The sequence below is a fragment of the Pipistrellus hanaki genome, assembly GCF_964339955.1.
Source record: "Pipistrellus hanaki genome assembly, chromosome: 16".
NCBI lineage: Eukaryota > Metazoa > Chordata > Mammalia > Chiroptera > Vespertilionidae > Pipistrellus > Pipistrellus hanaki.
This window is the reverse complement of record NC_140518.1, coordinates 30,049,415-30,073,310: the sequence shown is the minus strand read 5'-3', so window position 1 is coordinate 30,073,310 and position 23,896 is coordinate 30,049,415. Positions and strand designations below refer to the sequence as shown.

At 37.4% G+C, this 23,896-nt stretch overlaps 1 protein-coding gene across 2 annotated transcripts in view; it reads right to left on the bottom strand.

Annotated features, from left to right (window-relative positions):
* Positions 1 to 23,896, bottom strand: part of NLK (nemo like kinase) — a 119,545-nt gene that overhangs the window by 21,826 nt on the left and 73,823 nt on the right. For both annotated transcript variants that reach the window (XR_014793006.1, XM_084862197.1), the window contains exons 4-5: positions 4,640 to 4,746; positions 3,165 to 3,250 (exon numbers count right to left, since the gene is read on the bottom strand). Coding sequence is in view for 1 of the 2 variants with exons in the window: in XM_084862197.1 (XP_084718323.1) it covers positions 3,165 to 3,250; positions 4,640 to 4,746 (193 nt within the window). In the remaining variant the exon portion in view is untranslated. The remainder of the gene's footprint in view (positions 1 to 3,164; positions 3,251 to 4,639; positions 4,747 to 23,896) is intronic.

Sequence of the window (23,896 nt, the reverse complement as noted above, 5' to 3'; positions counted from 1 at the left end):
TGCAATGCCAGCAACTTCTGCTTACTTTTAGAAATTAAGATTTTCTTGATACCAGGCAACCAAAACAAACAATGGGAGCATTGAGGATTAAGAGAGTAATGGCCATCTAAGCTCCAGTGTTCTCATTTATTAACCTTATGAGTCAATATTTTAAATGACAAAATAACACTTTTTGTCTGTTTTCTAAGTTGAGGTCCTTGCATATGATCTTATTTAAAAAAAATAAAATACCACTACTTCAATGGAAACAAATTTTACACCTAATTTTTGGCAATTCTCTCTTTCTGTCTTCAATTTATTATGTCTGGTCCTATCAAATGAATTCGTATTTGTACATGGGGATATTCAAATACTACATAGGCTAGTGTTCAATAACACGTAATTTTAAAAACTCTATTAGTTGGCCATGAATTTTTAGCATATTTTAAAAAACAAAACAGAAGCAAAGAACGTATTTCCACTTCCCTATATCTTTTTTATACTCACATTTAAGAAACAAACACTCCACCACCCACCCAATAAGAAGTGTTTTCTGTTATAAAGCAAGTCCTTTGGTAAAAACATCAGTCTGGAGCCCTAGCCAGTGTGGCTCAGTTGGTTGGGCGTTTTCCTGTGCACTGAGAGGTGGCCAGTTCGATTCCTGGTCAGGGCTCATGTCCGGGTTTCAGGCTTGCTCCCCCACTGGGGAGCGTGGGGAGACAGATGATTGGTGTTTCGCTCTCACATTAATGTTTATCATTCTCTCTCCCCTTCTCTAAAAAAATCAGTAAGAATGTTTTTAAACAAAACATATGGAGTCATTTTTGGCAATTTATCTGGAATACAAGCTACATCAAAGTAAAAAGTTTATATGATCAGATAACCAAAAAGATATTTGAGATTTCCAGCAAAATTATCCATTTTGTGCTTAACAGGAAACAAAATAAATCATAATGAGAAGATACTAATTTAATTTAAAATAAATGTTTTATCATGCCCTGGCCAGTGTGGCTCATTTGGCTGGGCATGGTCCTGTGCCCTGAAAGGTTGCAGGTTCAATGTCTGGTCAGAGCACATGCCCAGGTTTCAGGCTTGATTCCCAGTAGAGGGCGTGCAAGAGGCAGCCAATCAATGTTTCGCTCTCACATCATTTTCTCTCTTCCTCTCCCTTCCTTTCTCTCTAAAAAAATCAATTAAAAATTGTTTTAAAAATAAAAAATATTTTACCATAATATTTTTGATGAATTTGTACATTTGAGAAGAGAGAGCCTTCATTCTACTATGGTTTTTAAAAGTAGGCCACTGAGACAAATCAAGGGAGCAGAGAAAAATTTCAATTTGTGTTGTTTATGCATAAATGACATTTTCCTTTAGTTACTTATTCATGTAGCCAGAGGTTACAATACCATAACAGACAATTTGGAAAATGGACCTCAAGCAGTTAATGGCATCAAGCATGACAGCTAAAACACAAAATGCTCTGTGAAATTCTCCCAACAGAAACTGAACTAAGAAACTGGCTAAGTTGTCATAAAACTGACTTGGTCTGAATAGAACAAAGAATTCCTGACTATAAGGTTTATACACACTTTTAGTTTTTGAATGGGGATAGGTAGCAGGGGAATGAACCCAATGACCTATGATGGAATATTTACTTCAAGGAATTTTGGGGATAATTAATTTCTTTGTGGAAACAAAAGACCAAACTACAACTTTAGCTGTTTTCAGATAAAATATGAAAAATAGATTTTTAGCTTTCTAGGGTCAAAACAGGAACAAAGTTCTTGAAACTGTATGAAGAGAAAATTTTTATTCAAAAGCAGCATAACACACCAGTTTTTAAAGAAAACTGGCATACAGTGGAAAGACAGCACTTAAAATAAAAAGTGAAATTCACATATATTTGGCTTTAATATTTAGTTTATCTACAAACAAGCTAAGCAATAATGATAGTCTGGAAATCTGTATTTATTTTTAACTTGGAAATCTGTACTTCTTAATACCCTTCACTTTTTTCACCTGTCTCCTCTCCCCTGTTGATTAAAGTAGAAAACATTTTGCCGAAACCAGTTTGGCTCAGTGGTAGAGCGTCGGTCTGCGGACTGAAAGGTCCCAGGTTCGATTCCGGTCAAGGGCATGTACATTGGTTGCGGGCACATCCCCGGTAGGGGGTGTGCAAGAGGCAGCTGGTCGATGTTTCTCTCTCACAGACGTTTCTAGCCCTCTATCTCTCTCCCTTCCTCTCTGTAAAAAATAAAATGTATTAAAAAAAAAATAAAGTAGAAAACACTTTAAAAATTTTTCTTTTTCATATGTCAGTTAAAATGTTAAGATTTTTACATCTATTGTAGGTGAAGCACCATAAATACTGTCATTACTCATAAAATAAGTGGAATTTTAATTTTCTCACACAGAGATGACACAGCCCCAGGAAGACCCTTATCTGTAATTCCTATGATGGGGGAAAATATGGTGGATCTCTCACTTTTTAGGAGTTCTGCTAATATATATCTTCATTAGTGATGGGGAAATGCACATATGTGGGTTTTGCTATTTGTGAGTCACTAACAAAGACAATGGGGAGGAGGTGGTATTAGAGGAAAAGTAAAAATGTAATTAACATATGAAAAATTTGGGCTAACTAATCCCATAAGCAATTCTCCTTCAGAAGAGAACACTGTATATGTATTAACAGATAAACACTTGACCCCTTTCTAGCTTAGTGTTTTCACTTTTAAATGTTTCCACTTTCCTATTTTGCTACCTCTAACAGCATATAAAAATGTTAGCTGTGTAAAAACACAGTTTTCTTAAAAAAGTCATACTTCATTTTCATATAAATAGAATCTTACTGGTCTTTCGGTATTTCTTCTGATATATACTTCCTTTAATAATGGAATAATCTGAAAAGAAATCACCTTCTCTATTATAATATTTTAGTTCCACTGTAATTCCAATTTCAGGTTTTCCAAAACATATGCAAAGTATCATGAAGAAACCGAGGCAATACTACAAATTAGTTACAATAGCCATGACTAGAGATATCACTAGAGAAAACTGGGTTCTTTAATTTTTGGTTAAGTGATGAAAATAATAAGGATTTCTTTCAGAAAAACGTATTTTTCTTAAATCTGCCTTGACATTCTGATGTTTTTCTCAGATATTTAAATAAACGGAAAAGCTACCTTTAGAACACAGTTGCTGTTCACAAGGAGATTCCCTGGCTTAATGTCTCGATGTAAAATGCCAGCTGAATGGAGATATTTCAAACCTGAAATAACAAGCAGATTTAAGTGCAGATATTTAATTCCTTTTATTCAACCATAGAAACAGAGAATACAGGATTTTAAATGGTTCCCTAACTGCGGAGTGATCATGATTAAAAAGCTTGATTTAGTCTTAGCTCAAAAAAATATAATTTTGCTACAGTAAAATAGTCATAAAAGGTTTATATAATCTAGAGATAATACCTACAATTCAAAAGATTATTTAGCTTTGTATAGATAAGCTTTTCTGGCCCAAATGCTGACAATTATCCTTAAGTTACTCTAAGTATGGCTATTGGGGTTTTCCTATTGATGACCCCCAGCCTGTGATTCTGAGCATGCTCCAACAAAATACTTCCCATCAACCAACAGGGAGTCTTTCTCAGGACTTTCCCAGGACACTCACTGAAGCAACAAAATTTAGAAACTTGCCCAGGTTTGTTGGTAGTATCTCTACCCCTGAGAATCCAGAGGGTAATAAACTACACTTTAAAAGACAGGGAGTTTTAGCACTGCCAGAAAAAGGTCATAACTTTAAGGCTTGTCTTTTGAATAAAATATAGCAAATCACATTTTTTACAAGAATAAAAAAGTTCCAATATCTCCCCTCTCCACCCTCTGCTGAATAGCAACACACAACTATAGAAGGTGGGCTTTTTAGTTTTAATATTGTGCATATGTTTTGGCTGATGCTTTTCAATCTTATAAAGAATGTCTTAATTCCATGAATCTTGGCAGTGGGAAGTGGGGGAGTATTTTTTAGGTCAGAAAGCTGTTTCAGCTTTAAACAATTCTCAATTTGTAATAGCAAAAATTCTGAAGCACGCACCTCATGGCCAGAGAAAACTCCAACACTGTTAGCCCAAATCGCTTCTCTATCAAGTCCTTGCTCTTTAATAAACCAGAACTGAGAATAATTTAGTTGGCTGTTTCTATCAGTCTCCTCCATGCTTTCACTTTAATAATAATTTTGTTTTCCTAGAGTTGGATTCAGCCAACATTCTGATCAGGACCACCTAAAACTGGCTTAAAGAAAGGATGACATCCATAGGGAACACACAGTGACTTCTCATTTTACTAGTAGTCATCTCGTACTAAACCACTGCTGCTTAACAAACCATCCTGCTTATTCACCTGTATAGACTGACCTACTCAACTGCCTAATAAATTAGACAGGGCACTCTATTCCATCACTAAAAATAAGAACCACTTGGCTATCCTTAAAAGCCTCTTATTTAACATCAAGTATAGAGATTATTAACTAGACCTTGGTCAAAAGAAAAAGTTTTTAGGAAAAAAGAAAACATTGGAAGGTCAGATTAAAGGTCAAATGAAAAGTAAAACATTTCATTTACACAGTGACACTATCTTTTTCTTGATAAAGAAAATCTTACCTCGCAAAATCTGATAAAGAAAAACTTTGACATGATCTGAGCTGAGTGGTTGAGGAGACACGATAATTTTATGTAGGTCACTCTGCATCAATTCTGTGACAACATATCTTGAGGCATTAAGTTAAGGAGAGTTCAGAGAATTCAGCCCCCAATTCCCTCAAAGTGGGCTCCAGGTCAAAATAACTTCTATTTTTAAGGCTAGTAAAAGCTTAGGAAAAGAAAGTTTCTGGACAACATAACAGAGGTGAGAACCCGGCCCTCAGAAGATAAGACATTGCAAAACTTTAAGAATTTACTGTTTAAAAGTTAGCACAACCACCAAGTGACTTCCCTATAATCATTATAAAAGAGGAAAAATAAGGGTAAACATTTTAACCCTTTGCACTCCGAACCATTCTGGACATTGGCTACCAGCTACTCGACGCTAACGGCGGAAACGTGCGTTGAATTAACTCAATTCCCTGTAATCACTAATAAACTGCAATGTCCCCTGAGAGGGGACATCCGAGTGATATGCTAGAATTCCGATGTCCCCTGAGAGGGGACAGCGGAGTGCAAAGGGTTAAATTACAGCCAGGCCAGGAAGAGTGTGAAGACCAGACTTAGAATCTATTTCAAATGAGAGAGTTGGTAGTCTCACCCTAGGCTACCATGTCACCAATGGAAAAGATGATGACCTACTTATCAACTGTCATTTTTATTTTTTTAAATATATTTTATTGATTTTTGTACAGAGAGGAAGGGAGAGAGATAGCTAGAAACATCAATGAGAGAGAGTCATCGATCAGCTGCCTCTTGCACACCCGCCACTGGGGATATGCCCGCAACCAAGGTACATGCCCTTGACCGGAATCGAACCCGGGGCCCTTCAGTCCCCAAGCCGACGCTCTATCCATTGAGCCAAACCGGTCCCGGCTCAACTGTCATTTTTAAGTATAGTACTCCTAAAAATGTGTAAAATGGTTATTTCAAATTGAAGTTGTCATGCAATCTTAAATTCTCTTATTTAACTTTTTAATATATTTATGTCTTCCTTATTAAAATTCAAGCTTCCCATGCTTTATATTCTGCTATATTCTCAGGGTTTTGCTCAAATGAACACACAGCAGATAATCCAAGGCGGGAGCCTGTGGAACAATGAAGATGTGGAATTCAGAGCTCTTGCAAAGGTAAGGTCTTTTGGTATATCCAAAATAGGACAGATTCATGTCTCAGTCTGCCTGCAGTCAAGAACTCACTTTGAGTTTTATGATTTAAGTAAAATAATGCATCCGTTATTGATGGGAATATGTTCTAAGAAAGGCATCATTAAGTGATTTCATCATTGTGTGAGCATCACAGAGTGTACTTACACAAACCTAGATGGTATAGCCTACTGCTCCTAGGCTACAAACCTTTACAGCATGTACCGAATACTGTTGGCAACTGTCACACAATGGTAAGTATTTGTGCATTTAAACCAGAGAAAGGGTACAGTAAAAATATGGTGTAAAAGATTAAAAAAAAAAAAAAAGTACATCTGCATAGGACATTTACCATGCATGGAGCCTGTAGGACTGGAAATTGCTCTGGGAGAGTAATGGACACTAAGGCTATACCAAATTTGCCAAAAAATATTTTTCTTTCTTCAATAATAAAGTAACTGTAGCTTATAACTTTTTTACTTTATAAACTTAAATTTTTTTTCTTTAAAAAATATATATTTTATTGACTTTTTACAGAGAGGAAGAGAGGGATAGAGAGTTAGAAACATCGATGAGAGAGAATCATCAATCAGCTGCCTCCTGCACAGCCCCAACTGGGGATGTGCCTGCAACCAAGGTACATGCCCTTGACCGGAATCGAACCGGGACCTTTCAGTCCGCAGGCCGATGCTCTATCCACTGAGTCAAACCGGTTTCGGCTAAACTTAAATTTTTAAAGCTTTTCACCTCTATTGTAACAACACTTAGCTTAAACACATGGTACAATTGCACCAAAATATTTTTCTTTATATTCTCAGACTAGTAGAGGCCCAGTGCACATTCATACAATGGGGGAAGGGAGGCGAGGGGGGGAGTGAGGGGGGTCCCTCAGCCTGGCTTGTGCCCTCTCACAGTCCGGGACCCCTCGCTCCACACCGCCCACCTGCTTGCTGCTCCTTAGTGCTGCTGTGGAGGTGGAAGAGGTGTCCACCACTGCCGCTGTGCTCACCAGCCATGAGCCTGGCTTCTGGCTGAGCAATTCTCTCCCTGTGGGAGCACACTGACCACCAGGGGTCAGCTCCTGCATTGAGCATCTGCCCCCTGGAGATCAGTGCGCATCAACTGGTTGTTCCACCATTTGGTCAATTTGCATACTAGGGTTTTATTATATAGGATAAGCTTTACTATTAAAAATTTTTCATTTTTAGCTTAGGCCTATACTGATCAGGATAACTGATGTCACTATTTTCCACTTCCACACTGTATCCCATTGAAAAGTCTTCAGGGGCAGTAACATGCATGAAGTGGTCATCTCCTCTGATAACATTGTTTTCTAAAATACCTTCTGAAGGACCTGCCTGAGGTTCTTCTTGAGGAAGCGTTATTCTGTTCGGAACTATGTCCATGGTGGTTTGCTTGATTGCTTTTTTCCATCATAGATTTGCTTATAAGCTGTATTTGTTCTGGAAAGTAATCTTCCTCCTCAATCACTTATCTAGAATTTTCAAAAATTCTTCACATCAGCATTTGCAATGCACCAATCACTTTCACATGATGTAATGAATAACAATTCTCTGATCATTTAAACCACCCAGAGTTAGTAAATTCAATATTGTAGTCAAGTCCAGCCTTTTGCTTTGGCCATGATTGCTATGGGGGTTATAAAGACATGCTTCTGTGCTTGGTCATCAATGTAGGTCACTAGAAGTTTCTCCATGTTTGATATAGGCTCTTCTCAAATTTTTTTTGGTCTTGATGCCTTCAATGAAGCAGATCCTTCAACAGCTTCCATCACTTTGTTCTTCAAGATCATAACTATGGTGGAATGGGGCATGCTTGACTGACCAATAACCATCTGATTTTCCATCTTTGTGGAAAAGTCCTGAATCACTTTTAATTTCATTTCCAAGTCAATCACTCAACATAGTCTGTTAGTAGCAACATTAGCAGTAGATTTTGTATGTTTAGGGGCCATGATGAATAAAACAACACAAGATTAAATCAAGCACAGGAGAAAATGGTGCAATCAAAAGACATGGTAAATATGAGATATATGAAGCTGCTGGCATAATACGGCTAACTTTTCAAAAAAATTTTTTTAAGTAGAAATACACTCAAAAACAATGATAAAAATATAGGAAAAACATAAACCAGCCCTAACCAGTTTGGCTCAGTGGAGTGTCGGCCTGTAGACTGAAGGGTCCCGGGTTCGATTCCAGTCAAGGGGATGTACCTTGGTTGTGGGCACATCCTCAGCAGGTGTGCAGGAGGCAGCTGATCGATGTTTCTCTCTCATCACTGATGTTTCTAACTCTATCAATTTCATTCATATCTATCCCAAACTCTCAGAAACAATGCCTGCATCTATTGAGTGAATGCACTACTGAGCACCTAGTAGGTTCTAGCCACTCTAAGATTTAAACTTATTACTTTACAGTGGCTTGCAACCAATTCTGAATTTAGGCCTACCTGCATCTCTACTTTCTGAGATACCAGATGTTTCCAATTTCTGAGCTGTTCTGATATTCTATAACAAGAACCAACCTGTTGTTGGGTTCTCACTATTGCTGGCACAGGCTTCTGCCTCTTGCAATTTTTAATCCTTTACTGACATTTTATGGGCTCTGCAGGAAGGACTGGCAGTAAGAATATGTTTTATCAACCATGTTTTCACGTTAAAAACTGATTACATGTTTATTGGCCACATATGCATGAGAGAAAAAAAGTAAAAGAGTGTGTGTGTGTGTGTGTGTGTGTGTGTGTGTGTGAGAGAGAGAGAGAGAGAGAGAGAGAGAGAATTATTCTTGTCTTTTGCTCAATTTTCTACTGGGGTGATAATTTTTATTTGTAAGAGTGCTTTACAAATTAAGAATATTAACCCTGTAGTGAAAAAAATTTCCCTCTAGAATTGTAATCATAGGATAGCGTCAGGAAAAATCTTCCCTTGGTACCATTAAGCTTTAATCAGGTACCAATATTCTTGAGTTGGTTCCAGGAATCTCAAGGGACAATGACAAAGAAATATTACCCAAGTCAAAAACAAAGCAACAAAACCAAACCAGAAACACTTCACAACTGCCATCACTGTATTGTGTTGTCACTTGAGGTTTTATTCAGGGGGGGAAATCCTAAATAGAGTAGAGTATGAAGCACTGTGGGATGTCAGTCATGTCTGCTGGGTTAATTGACAATTTTTTATTCCTGCCAGGATTGAAAATTTATTGCATTGAAGTGAAGAGCAGATTCTATTCTATTCTGTCTCCCATATCCACAAAACTGGCAGCCAACTTATGATGCCAGAATCTTTACTGTCAGTAGACACATTTGGTATGCATGCAAGCAGCAGAGACAAAACTCCTTAATTTTCAAGTTATCAGTTTGAATTCATAGTGCTGGTCCTGGAAAAATCTTGTTTTGATTTATAAAAGAAATAAAGTGATACATGAACCAAAACAGAGAATAAGTACAAAATAATGTCATATGCTTTCTTCTGACAGTGACTATATTCTCAAAGAAAGGGGAAAAAGAAAACATTGTCTGGTTGGCATGGTTCTATTCTTAACAGATATTTAAAAAGTAATTATTCATTTCAGAAAAAAAATACATTTTATTTGCCATTTTTTACAAAATATTATTTCCTGATCAGGGTGTTGCTGACCTACTGGATTTGAATGGACAATATGGGACCATTTTGACCAACAAAAATATGGTTCAACCTAACACAAGTATTACCAAATATCAAAAAATTGAAAAGTGAAGTGTTTAAAATATAGAGCATGATAAGTCAATTCTTCTACATTAAAACCACATACCTATGTGCTTAATTTCTCACAAAAAATTTTAATTTTTATTTCCCAAAATATAAACCAGGAGGTATTCCCTCTGCTAAACACAAATGACTAGATCTCCATGTCTCTGTGCTCAGGATCAGTGAACTTAAAACCTTTCATTCAATTTCCTGTTACAATATTTAAGAAAGGAGAGTTTAAGAGTGCTACTTTCATATCTCTGCTTTTTGAGATGCCAGACTGGGTTAGAGAAGAATGGGGGTCAGTCATTAAACTTTTTGTTTGTTTAGAAATTTTTATTTTATTATTTATTTATTTATTTCCATTTTTTAAAATTCAGGTATTATATGTGTAACAAACTCTTATTTTAACCAGAAAGTCTATGGCAAAACCACAAAGAGCCCCTGCCTATCTTTACCATTTTAAAAATAATTGTCTTTTTTTAATTTGTATTTTTATTAATTTCAGAGAGGAAGGGAAAGGAAGAGATAGAAACATCAATGATGAAAATCATTGATTGGTTGCCTCCTGCACGCCTCCACCTGGGGATTGAGCCCACACCAGGGCATGTGCCCTGACTGGGAATTGAACCGTGACTTCCTGGTTGTAGGTTGATTCTCAACCTCTGAGCCATACAGGCCAGGCTACCCTTACCATTAGGTTTATCTTTGTGCAGATATGCTTTCCCCTTACTGGTATCTTTTAAATAGAACAGTCTGAAATATTTCAAATGTGTAATTTTTACAAACTGATTAAAATAACCACTCAGCAGAGATTATGTTTTGACAAGCTTTAGTTGGAAATATATTTTTCACTTCTCAAGCAAACCAGTTTTTTCTTCATAGAAAACAAGTCAACAACCAGGCTGACCTTTTACAAATTTATTTCTCTGGAAAATACAATTCCTGAATGTGAAGACTTAACAATGTAGGTGCAGAAATTTAGAAGCCACACAGATCACTTTATAATAAGGTTTCTGCTTTGCTCTAGCAGAAATCCTCTGAAGTCTCAATCCCCAGCATAATGTCTCCCAGATGTCTCAACTAGTTGCCATGCCAACAAAAGCAGCTTAAATTAAATGAGGGCCTGAAAGGCACCTGCATCACTCCAGGTCTGTTGCACATTAAATAAAGCCCTCTTGACAGGGACTCAGAGGTGCCATTAACTTGAACAGCAGCTATCTGATTATTGTTTCTGAGTAATTTAATGAGGGTCTCCAAACAAGAGGAAAAACAGGGTGCTCTTTCTCTCTTTCTGTCCTTCTAAATAGGACAGCCTCCCGGCAGCTGGTGCACCGGCTGGGTCAGTGACTTTGCCATGGCCTTTTAAGTTACCATTGGGCAAAGAAAAAATAGAGGACCCAAGTTAGGCTTTCAGGAGAATATTAACAAATTAACCATTTTTCCCTATTAAAACTCATCATTAAAAAAATGACCATAAAAAACACACTGTGCATGGTATGCCAACCTCAGAGCGATTTAGCAGCCCTACTATAATAATTTGCTGCTGATTGCAGCAATTAGTTAAGTAGCTCCATGAAATATGGATTTCAAAATGTACTAATTTGCTTCAGGAAAGTGAATGCAAATGAACAATTATACTAGTAATGTATGGGTGGGGGCATGGCAGCTCTGATACCTTAGGTGCCTAAGAAAAACAGTGTTTCTATGTTGTTTTAATAGTTAATTTTTCTGTGTAATACTGACATTTTAGAAGCTTCTTTATAAGGGGATAGAAAATAGTCCTTTTGCTGCTTTCTCAAATATTATTAATTACTAGGGAATATCACTTAATAAAAAACAACAAACTTAGGGTAGAGTTGAATGATTTACCCAAGGTCACATTCCCAGTCTGTAAAAAACTGCCTGGCCAGTGTGGCTCAGTGGTTGAGCATTGACCGATGAACCAGAGGTCATGGTTGGATTCCAAGCCAGGGCACATGCCTGGATTTCGAGCTGGGTCCCCAGTGGGGGCGTGCAGGAGGCAGCTGATCAATAATTCTCTCTCATCACTGATTGCTCTCTCTCCCCTTTCCTCTCTGAAATTAAAAACAAATTAAAATAAATAAATAAATAAATAAATAAATAAATAAACAAATGCCAGGACTACCTTAGGTTTCCTGACTGCTACTCTAATTGTTTCCCATAGAAGCTGGCCTACTAGTCCCATTAAAAAAAAAAAAAAACACACACACACACACACACACACACACACAAATAACAGTAAAGAGATTACTTTGAAATGAAGAGAAGCTGAATTACTTTTAATTATGTACTATGAGAAGAAAAAGAAAAAGGAAGCTAACTTTTTGTTGAAGCTACTATGTGACTAATCCTCACATAATACCTAATTTGTAATTCTCCACTGTTGGGAGAGGTTAAGCTGCTGACACAGATCTTGGATTCAAACCTAGGTTGTAAAGATTTTGAGGTCTGACCCTTTCCATGAAATTTTGCCTCACTTACTATTAAAAGAGAAAATGAAATTCATGAGGCTGACATTACTTTCATGTTACAAAAACCAGGTTTCAAGGAAAAGAATCAGAAGTTCAATATTTCATTACATGAGGCAGCTTTCAGCATTTCTCCTTTGTCATGTGTTTTCACATGGGAAGTCACTGTTCATTCTTCAACAAATACCCTGAATAGCAGACACTGTCCTAGGCACTGGGAATGCAGTGGTGTACAAGAGTATCATTGCCCTCACTGAGTTTATAGCCTAACAAGGGAGATGAAAATTAAACAAGCAATTACAATACAGCCATTTAAAGACTACAACAGTGTGCCCTGGCCGGTTAGCTCAGTTGGTTAAAGCATCGTCTCAATATAACAGGTTACGGGTTTGAACCCCCATCAGGGCACATATAAGAATCAAGTAATCAAGGAATAAATAAGTAGAACAATAAATTGATGTTTTGTTCTCTCTCTCAAAGCAATAAATAAAAAATTAAAAAAAGATTACAATGTTATGGTTGTTAATCTCATATAGCCCCTTAGGTAATGCTTTTGATTTGAATATGTTAGACTTGCCATCAGAAATAAAATTTAAAAAGAAGCACAACCAAGACATGTTACTTTAAAGAGACAAATCTCTAAGTTATTAGAATTGCTAACTTCCAGTAAATAGATTTAATCCTTTAGTAAAACATCTTAAGAAACAATAATGATTTCTTCAACTCCTATTGAATTTCTAAAATATATGTATGTTCTAATGAGCACTTTACTTTTATTTATAAAAACACATATATACTTACATTTGGTTTTCTAAAATGGTTCACCTTAAATTAAAAACAACACGATAAATTAAAAAAGCAATTAACATTTACTGAGATCTCACTATGTGCTAGGCACTTTCCAAGCACTTTATATAAATTATCTCAACGAATTCTCTGAAGTGGCAGGTTATTTGAAAGAATTAATTGTTCTCATTTTGAGTTTTATTTATTTAATCCTCACCTGAGGATATTTTTCCCACTGATTTTCAGAGAATGTAGAAGGGAGAGAGAGAGAGAGAGATTGATTGGTTGCCTCCTGCATCCATTCTGACCAGGAATCGAACCTTTCGGTGCAGAGGATGACACCCAACCAAGTGAGCCACACTAGCTAGGGCTAGATCATCTCATTACCTCATTTAATCCTCATAACAATTTGGGACTATTCCCATGTAACAGATCTAGTCTGGGGTGAAAGAACGTCAGAATGACAGCCTAAATAATACTTCTCTTGCCATCAACTAAAAAATAATACAAAGATTGGGGTGGGGGAAGGGGAAGAAAAAAAAATACAAAGATTAAGAAAAGTTTTCCTACCGCACCTTACCCTCACTTTACCTCTTTCCACCTTCTAAGCATTTACTGCCTTTAAGTCTTATTCCTTTTACCCTTTAGTCAAATTTCAAAGCTAAAATAAATTCAATAAACATTTCCTGTATATATACTTACTTGAACTAATAGGTTCATATTTTCTACTGTTTTAATGGATGAGAACTTTTAAAATTAGTATATATATATATAATCACAGGGACCCTCTCAGCTAACTTTTTGTGTGGACTATAAGGTTGGGCTAGTAGCTCTTGACATGAAAAACAAAAATAAAAGAAAGTCTTAACTATAGATTGCTGAAAATACAGGACAAGCCTTTTGTGGGATGTCTAAATTGAAAATATGAATCTGGGAATCATTATATGTGGTAAGAAATAGCAATTTCTACTTTCTACTAAAGGAAATCTGCCACAGATGGAGTATTAATTTTGCTTTTGATTATAATATTTTTCTTTGCACAAGGTTTTTCTCTTTTATTAAAACTTTTTTCTATTTCTTTCCTTCTTTTATTTTGAGAATCTGGATACTAAAATTATGGAAGCACATCACCATTAATGAGTTATAAATCCAACTTCGATGACATTACATTCTTTAAAATAAGGCACACCAATATTCACTGTAAAATAATGCTCACCAGAGTTGGTGCCTAATGCCCAAATACAATATGCAGGACACCCTGCTAGACTCCTACAGAGGTCACTGAGGAAGAAAATGTGTTCACGGAGGACAGAGTTTGAAACAGGAAAAAAAGCAAAAATAAGGACTCTTCTGAGGAGAGAGGAGGTGGGAATATATTAGATAGAATAGAAAGGCAGAGAACCCAGAGGGGTGTTTAGTATAACTGTACAGTTTTGTACAATTTTCTTTGATGCAAAAGAGAATTATGGGCTAGAAATACAGGTAGGAAACGAACCTAGAACCCAGCAGCAAACTACAAGTTACTGGTAAGCTTCCCCCGACCTCTTTCTCCAATTTAATCAAATCTGTACTGTGATCAATATCTGTTCAGCCCACCTCTATGGTGATGCATCTATTTCAGGAAGTAATCTAAGAATCATGATCATCAGCCTCTGCCACAAAGCCTGTCTAATCCAGCTGTCAAAGGTAATTCTGCACAAAAACTTCACCATCACCAGAGAAACAAACGCTGACACCAAATTCTGACCTTCAATTATGAGTAAGAAGATTGAGTCCTTTTCTGCTTTTAGAAAGTCATGATTACTCAAGCAGTCTCAGAGGCTGTAGGACTGGTGCCAACTGCATCTTTGTTAACTCATCATCATTAGCATCAATAAATACTGACTGGGCACCAAGTGGGTGTGGGGAGCATGCTAACTCAATGACAATACCGGAAAAAGATGGATGAATGCAAGGCAACGTTCAAAAGGTTAGAAAAGACTGAGATTGATATGGAAGAATCAAATACAGAAAACAGGCAAAAAGATTTCAATGTACCTGGCCATGGAAGCTTGATCAAAAAGAAAAATAGCTGACATTTACTGAGTTTTCTGTTAGGCAACCCAGCTTTAAATGTGCTTAGCTTCATCTACTCCTAACTACTCTAAGAAGTAAATCCTATTATGATTGCCACTATGCAAACTAGTGAAGAGGTTTAGAGAGGAGAAGGAACTAGCCAAAGATCACAGCTAGTGTTCTGCAGAAATGGAGGCAGAGCCCAGGCTCTGTTCTTAACCTGTGCTCTGTCTTTCAAAAGATTAATTAAATCTCAGAAAAAGGTGAATGAAATAATTCTACTTCAGAAGAGAGAAGGTGAGGAGGCTGATTTTTACAATGAGGAGTTACATGGATTTAGCAGTGAAAGGCAGGGGAGTGTAGGTTTTGGAATCACACACAAGGTTAGAATCTTGACTCTGCCACTTACTAGCTTGATAACATTAGCAAGTGAATGCCAGGGTTTAGATATATGTGAATCACATACAAATGCCACACATATGGTGAACAGGCTTCCATGATAGCTGCTATCATCATTGTTATGGGAGGGTACTGAGTTTATGAAACATCAGAATGCTAGGGACTGTGCCAAATGTCCTACATACATTAATTCATTTATTCCTTGCAACAGTTCTTTGAGGGAAAATATTATTATTATTTATCACTGAGGAGACTAAGGCTCAGGGAAGAGTATCAAATAACTTTTTCAAGGTAAGAAAATCTAGTTTGGGGGTGGTGAGAGGGGATTCACAGTTGAACTCAGGACTCCCCGATATCCAAGTTCATGCCTTACCCAAACTATTCTTTTTTTTTTTTTTTTAAATATATATATTTTGAAACTATTTTTATTTCTTCCCAACACCCGCCCCCGCCCCCGCCCCCCTTCCTCCCAGGAAAAAGCTAAAATAATGTAAGCAAAAAGAAACACAAAACAGGTAACTAATTTAAAAATCTCTTTTAAGTTCCTGATCTTAAAGGGAAAGATCAGGCACTCTCAAAAGGGTATTCACTTACTAATGGGATCTCATGTGGTTTATTAGCACCAAATAACAGTATGTCCATGACAGTCACATTCCTTCATGAGGACAAAGAAACCTTTTCTTAGATGAATGAAAGTTTTCAACTTTCAAAGTGCATATTATTTTTGAGAGAGATCTAGGGTTGTCTTGCCAGACCGGAAACTCAAGGGAGCAATTAATCTCTGTGGGATCTCTATAAACCTCCACATTGGGGTTCCCTGGTTTTGGTAAAGGGCTGCTGGTAATCTTAAGTCTTGAGTCCAGGGTGGTAAAAATAAGCTATCAGATTGATATTCCATAACTGATTCTTATTTTATATTTTCAAAACAACAAAAATACACATATGCAAAACAAAACTTTGCTTGGCTCATTTATGACATACTTCCTTTGGAGAAATGCCACTTTGCCCCAATCCTGTTTTCTACCATCTGGCTCTCTTGCAAACTCTTAATTGATGTAACAATGATAGGAAAATGCTATCAATTAAACACATAATTATTAAAGCCATCGCCAACTGTATAATTCAGTGTTCTTAATATTTAATACAGACATTCATACAGTATTCAGAAAACTGACATAATAAGTACTGCATAAATAAATTGTACTCTTGCTAAAATACAGGTTTGGGCTAGTGCGCCGTAGGTCTATTATGTTCCCTGAAGTACTGCTCTCAAATAAATTGAGTTGGTAGCAGGAGACTCAGCTGGTCTACGAAGTGGCTAAAAGCCCCACTGTTTCCACATATCCTCCAATTAAGGCAGGTCTAATATATTTAGTAGCTTCTGAAACTCTGGGTCTCCATGTAACACATGCTTCCTGGTGTCTACCAACCTCAAAAAATAAAGTCAGAACAGTGGGATATAACAAAAAGATCAAATAAATACTCCTACGAGTGTTCTTAAACTCTCACGCCTGAATTAAATATGTCAAGAGGCTAATAATCGGAAGGTTAACCAGAAGGTTAAGCAGTTCAGGAGAATGATAATGGGGTTATGAGTCTTTTCAGCAGCTCAAATCAGGTGAGGCTTTGTTGTTATTCAATATTACCCTCTGATAATTGGGAGGTCTGACAGCGTTTCATTCCCACCAGCTGGGAAGTTTTAGAAATATATTTATTTTCAATGGAGAGGTGAAAAGATTAGATTCAAGCTTTAGAATTTTTTGGCCTCACCTGGAGCACAGGTGTTTCAAAGACCTGGTGTGAATCAGTTGCTCCAGCTATGTATAGTGACACTCTTCAAAGCACAGTGAGAAAAATGCCAACTGTGAGTTGCACTTAAAACCACCTCAGGATCTACTAATACTCTAAACCCTAAGTAATCTTCATGCCACCAGGAAGGGACCACTTCTAGGGGATGTGATTGCTACTATGGGACTTGAAAGGGGAGCGGTTCTTGGGATGGCAGGCTGGAGGAGGAAATTATGTATATCCTTTTAATAAGTAAGGTTCAGATCCAGTTGGTTTGGCTCAGTGGATAGAGTGTTGGCCTGAGGACTGAGGACTCACAAGTTCAATTCTGGTCAAGGGCATGCACCTTGGTTGCGGACACATCCCCAATAGGGGGTGTGCAGAAGGCAGCTGATCGATGTTTCTCTCTCATCAATGTTTCTAACTCTCTATCCTTCTCCCTTCTTCTCTGTTAAAAAAAAAAAATCAATAAAATATATATATTTTTTAAAAAAGAAAGGTTTGGCAAAGGTAATGAAAAAACTTGGAGGAGCTAAGTTGTATATTAAATATATTTTTTGGGAAGAGGAAACCAAGTAAGGGAATATGAAGTATTGAGGTTACCAACTCATTCCTCAGTAACAGTTTATATCTTGGTATTTTCTTGTTTTGTTTTTACAAATCCTCTCTATATAATAACCCATTCCTCATTAAGAGTTCACATCTTATACTGTGTTTTAATATATTTTTATTGATTTCAAATCGGAAGGGAGCGGGAGAGAAACATTAATGATGAGAATCATTGATCGGCTGCCTCCTGGGCATGTGCCCTGACCAGATATTGAACCTGGGACCCTTCAGTCTCCAGGCCAACTTCTAGATGCCTGGTGCACGAAGTTTGTGTATGGGTAAGGTCCCTAGGCCTAGCTGTGATCAGGGCCATCTTCCTAGGCTGCCAGCAGCTGGCCCTGCCCCACCCACCTGGGTTCCCAGTTTGCCACTGGGTGATTGGAGCCTGTGGGCCAGGGGGAGGAACCAAGAGGTCAGCTGTCAGTGGCCCTGCCCCATTCCCCACCGTGGGTTGCTTTCTGTGTGTGTGTGGCGATCAGCGGCGGGATGGGGGCCTTGACCTGGTGCTGCCCACATCCCCTGCCACCCACTGCCCTGGTCCCCATCACCATCGGGCAATCAGAGTCTGACGGCCGAGGAGAAGGACCAAGAGGTCAGCCATTCTGCCTGTTTGTCAGTCCTGCCGCCCCCGCAAGGGAGGGACTAAGAGGTGGTCAGTGCACCTCATAGTGATGGGTCAAGTGGTCATTCTGCCATTATGGTGGCTAGGCTTTATTATATAGGATTAGGAATAAATGCTTACTATTGATGATAAGGTGCTTTATAATAAGAAAGCACTGCTAGGTAAGTGCTTTAATAACAATAGTCATTCTGGAAAGCTCAAGTTGTGTATACGTGTGACAATTTGTGATAGGGTCTTATTTAAAAATACTACCTATCAGGTTCAAAAGCTCACCACCTGAAGTTTAGAACTATAGCAGGCTATTCTGCCTGCTCAATGAAACCGAAGTCTCAACACATTTAATGTTCTATGTGCATTGAACAACTGATGTTGTATGAAAAACTATTAATGTGCTAAAACTTTCATATAGCAAAACAGGGTATTTAACTGATTTAGCTGAGAAGAAAATAAAGAGCCTGTAGTATTGAATTATTTCCTATAGAATAAATATGGGAAGTTTTGAAAACACATTTTTAATCCTTAGTTTTTACTGGCTTCAGATAATGAAAACTGATTCATTCTTTCATTAAATATTGGACAGAAACCAACACTAAGCCAGATTATGAAAAAGAAATCTTGTAGGTAAACAGTTTTACCATATATATTTTTTAAAGTCTTCATCTTTGTGTGATACAAGTTTGAATAAATATGAGGCAGGTGATTTTTTCAAAAGGACACAGTAAGCTGTAGTAAGCGGATCCTTAAGTCTGTCTCCCCAAGCTATGAATTCTCTTATATGAAAAGTCCAAGAATGGCAGTTAAAACATACTTACCCCCCCAAACAAACAAACATTAATTCTAAAATACTGCCATTTCTGTTCGAAAGAAGAAAATCTCACAACTATAAATATTTGAGACGTAAATCTCTTCCCTCACATTTTTTGTTTGTTTGTTTTGTTCCAAAAATCTGGTCCAATGAGAAGGGAAATTTCAACCTAGATCTCAGATATATAACTGCCTCTGAAATAAAAATGAGGGCGTTAAATAGCATGGATAATGAAAATGTGGTTTATGGATGTTGCTGATTTCAAACAATGCCTTCCATGTGAAAGAAAAACAGCAATGCATCTAGAGAGAATTGTTTTCTCTTGTAACAAATGGTTAGCACTAAATCTCATCATCTTCTTTGCAACAAAAACCATGGGCGCCTTTGCAACTAGGAAAAAAAATCCATGTGTGCTTCAATTAGAATCACTGACCTTTTCTGAAGCATGCCTGTGCTTTTCTATAGAAATCAATGGAATGAAAGGTCACATTGTTAAAATGTTTGAATACAGCAATCTCTTTCTCAGGCAAAGGCAAATTCCCTTTTCTTTCCAAGGTAAAAATTAAAAAATTGAAACTATCTTTAATTTGAAATTTAAAACTGATTTAAAAAAACAAACAAACAAACAAACAAACAAAAAACAAAAACAAACTCAATTGTATCACCAGAAAACTGGAAAGCTATCATTGCCCAGGAGATTGTTGGCTGAATCCTTGTCACTAAGGCTATAAACACACATGTAATAAATTAGAAAGACTATTCTAGAGAAAATGATGTTATTTCAAACCTCACTTCTTCTCAAAATACCACAGAGAAAGCAAAGGCAAGCTCTGTGTCTGTCAAATGTAGATGGGAGAGCCTGGTGACTACTAATGTCCTACCACCATAACCATCCAAAGTAAATGCACATATATACAAACCCAAGGAAGGAACAGAAATCAAATGAAATGACTGAAATAGTCACTAGTTTTTTTCTGAGAATCAATAAAAAAGCTATTTGAAAGAGCCTCTACCTAGAAACATTTTACTTCTTAATTCATAAAAAGAAGAGGCAAATTCTCCAATCACCTCTTAATCCATTTAAAGGATAAAGAATGAACATGTCATATAAACCTCATCATGCTTCTTTTTGCCAATACAACAAATCTTAACGCTTTCACCAATAGACAATGAGCCCTTAAATTATACCCACTCACCCTTTCTTATTGGTGAAAAACTTAATTCTGTGTCCAGACAGTATAGTTTCAAATGTCCTTCTGCCCAACATAATTTGAGAGCAATTTACTCCATTCTGTTCTACTATAAAGCTGCAAAAATGGTGTCATTAAAATCAAGAGATTACATTAATATCAATGGTATAAACAACCACAAACAGCAGTCTGAAGGACAAACCTCTCAATATGCCAAGCTATCGATACTTCCTTACCTTACCTACCCAGTGCTACCTACCACCAGTGAAATCAATTTTTGTTGAAGATTTTTAAAGTGGTCCATTTTAAAGGATCTACTTTCTCTGTCTAGATATTACGGATGTTATATTTCAATTATCTCACAAAAAAAGCTGAAAGGAAAAAGATATAAGATCTGCCATAGTGCCTTATTCATTTGTTCATAGTCCCCACTTTGTAACATTTATGGAATTAATGTTCTATTCATAGACCCACCAAGAGAAATCATATGCTACCTAAAATTTTGTGGAAAAATAAGAATACAACAATATTGAAATTATATTTATTTGCCCAGCCGGTGTGACTCAGTGGTTAAGTGTCGATCTATGAACCAGAAGGTCACAGTTTGATTACTGGTCTGGACACATGCTTGGGTTGCAGGCTTGATCCCTAGTAGGGGCATGCGGGAGGCAGCCAATCCATGATCCTCTCTCATCATTGATGTTTCTCTCTCTCTCCTCTCCCTCTTCCTTTCTTAAATCAACAATATATATATGAAAATATATTTATTCTGCCGAAACCGGTTTGGCTCAGCGGTAGAGCGTCGGTCTGCGGACTGAAAGGTCCCGGGTTCGATTCCGGTCAAGGGCATGTACATTGGTTGTGGGCACATCCCCGGTAGGGGGTATGCAAGAGGCATCTGGTCGATGTTTCTCTCTCATCAAGGTTTCTAGCTCTCTATCTCTCTCCCTTCCTCTTTGTAAAAAAAATCAATATATTAAAAAAAAGGAAAAAAAAGAAAAAATATTTATTCTACTTATAGGAAATTCATCTCTATGGATTGATATAGGAAGGACTATTAAAATACTTTATTCTATGAAAATTATAAGTCCAGATCAGTCTCCCAAACTCCTGTTTAAGGGGAGAGAAGAGGAGAGAGGAGTTTTTCTACTTAAGAAAAACTGGTTAATATCTCTATTGTAAAACTGATTTACCTGGTATTATGATTATTTGAAAATTATCAACTATCCACTGAATCATGAACTTAAGAATAACAACGATGGCCCCCATCGGTTTGGCTCAGCGGATAGAGCACTGGCCTGCAGATTTAAGGGTCCCAGGTTCGATTCCAGTCAAGGGGCATGTACCTTGATTGTGGGTTTGATCCCCAGTAGGGCGTATGCAGGAGGCAGCTAATCAATCTTTCTCTCTCATCGATGTTTCTAACTCTATCCCTTTTTCCTCCTCTCGGTAAAAATCAATACAATATATTAAAAAAAAAAAAAAAAAAGGAACAGCAATGACTGTTGTACTTTACACTATCTGCTGGTACATCTTCCCTGAGGGCAAAGTTCTGAAGTTATGGCATAAAACAAACATCAAGTATCACACAAAAAAATCAACTGGGAAGACACTATGTTAGGGACCAATATTATCAACCTCCCACTAAATTCAACAATTCTGTGTTCTCTGGTATTGGAACAGAGTGCTGTTTTCTTTACCGTATGATTGAACCCCATAAGAAACGGAGGGCTTGTGTTAAAGTACCTCTCTCAACACCAGCATCACACTTAGTTTAGTGAAATGCTCTCACTATGGGAAGTGTATGGGAGCTGATTTCACATTCTTGATTCCTAGCTCAAGCTCACTCTGGAAAAGAAACTAAATGAATGGGATTGGACATAAATTAATTAAAACTGTGTTGCATATGCTTCAGTTTAAATGCATGACCTTGAATCTACTACAAGTTAAAAAACTCATCATTCAAAGAATGAATGAAGCACAGGGTTTGGGTGATTAGGTCAAGGCTCTGAAATATGGCCTTAAACTTTTGTTTTATCCATCACCATTTATCCCCTCTATGCTCTCTTCCACCTCCACCCATCCCTCTCCCCGAAATAACCACACTGTTGTCCATGTCCATGAGTTCTCTTTTTTCTTTTTTTAAAACATATTTTTATTGATTTCAGAGATGAAGAGGGAGAGATAGAAACAATCAATGACGAGAGAGAATCATTAATTGGCTGCCTCCTGCACGCCTCACACTGGGGATGGAGCCCACAACTGGGGTATTTGCCCCAAGCAGGAATTGAACCATGATCTCCTTTTCATAAGTCAATGGTCAATTAATGAGCCACGACGGCCGGGCTCTCTTTCTTTTTTTAATCGGTCCCTCCACTTCCTCCAGTCTTCAACTTTTGATACCCCATTTTAAATGCTTCCCTTTCCACTGCTGATATGTCAGAATTAAAATAAAGTTAGAACTTTGCTTAAAATATGATATAGTCTGAGTTTCTTAAAGCTTAAACAGAAGATGAATTAGGTCTTGAGGCCTTAAAAAATGTGTAGATCAATCATAGTTAATTTGGTTGTCAAAAAAGCATTTATGATGGATGAAGAGTGTGAACATGATTATGGAGAACTTGGTCTCCATTTAAAGAGCTGCTACCTTCTCTCCTACCCTTTTTCCAGGCTATGGTTGGTTTCAGGGCTAATCCTTTAAGATCTCTCCTTTAAAAAAAGACATCCCGCCGAAGCTGGTTTGGCTCAGTGGTAGAGCGTCGGTCTGCGGACTGACAGGTCCCAGGTTCGATTCCGGTCAAGGGCATGTACATTGGTTGCGGGCACATCCCCAGTAGGGGGTGTGCAAGAGGCAGCTGGTCGATGTTTCTCTCTCATCGATGTTTCTAGCTCTCTATCTCTCTCTCCCTTCGCTCTGTAAAAAATCAATAAAATATATTAAAAAAAAAAAAAGAGATCCCATAAATTCCACAATCTCTTATCACAACAATCCCAATCTCAGCAAGATGGCATAAACAACTGGCTTATATTTGCATATTTAAAATCCTTCCAACATACATGCAGATAATCACTCTAGTCCTTTAATCTAGTGGATCCCAACCCTAAAGTCACATTAAGATCTTTTCTATTGTTATACTCTTCAACCTAAATGATGATTACCCTATATAGTAAAGAGCTAATATGCTAATTCAACTGAACAGCAGAACGACCATCTGGACGACCTTCCAGATGAAGCCAGGGCTGAGAGGGCTGAGGCAGTCAGGGTTTCCAGGGCCAAGCCCCTTGCATCAGGCCTCTAGTTATTTATGATTGTATCCCCCCCTAGATTACAAACCTGGAAGGCAGAGACTATCTTATTCATTAATTTTACAAATACAGTACTTATTTAGCACTTCCTATATGTCAGACATTATTCTAAGGACTGGGAATACAACTGTAAGCAAAATAAAAAAGAAATTCCTGGTTTCAGGAATATAGTTGATGCTGATGCTTATGGAATAAATGAAGACAGACATTCTAACAATATGGCAATCATCAGAGCTCCTGGGATGCAGATTTCTGGTACTGTTGTTGCAGAAG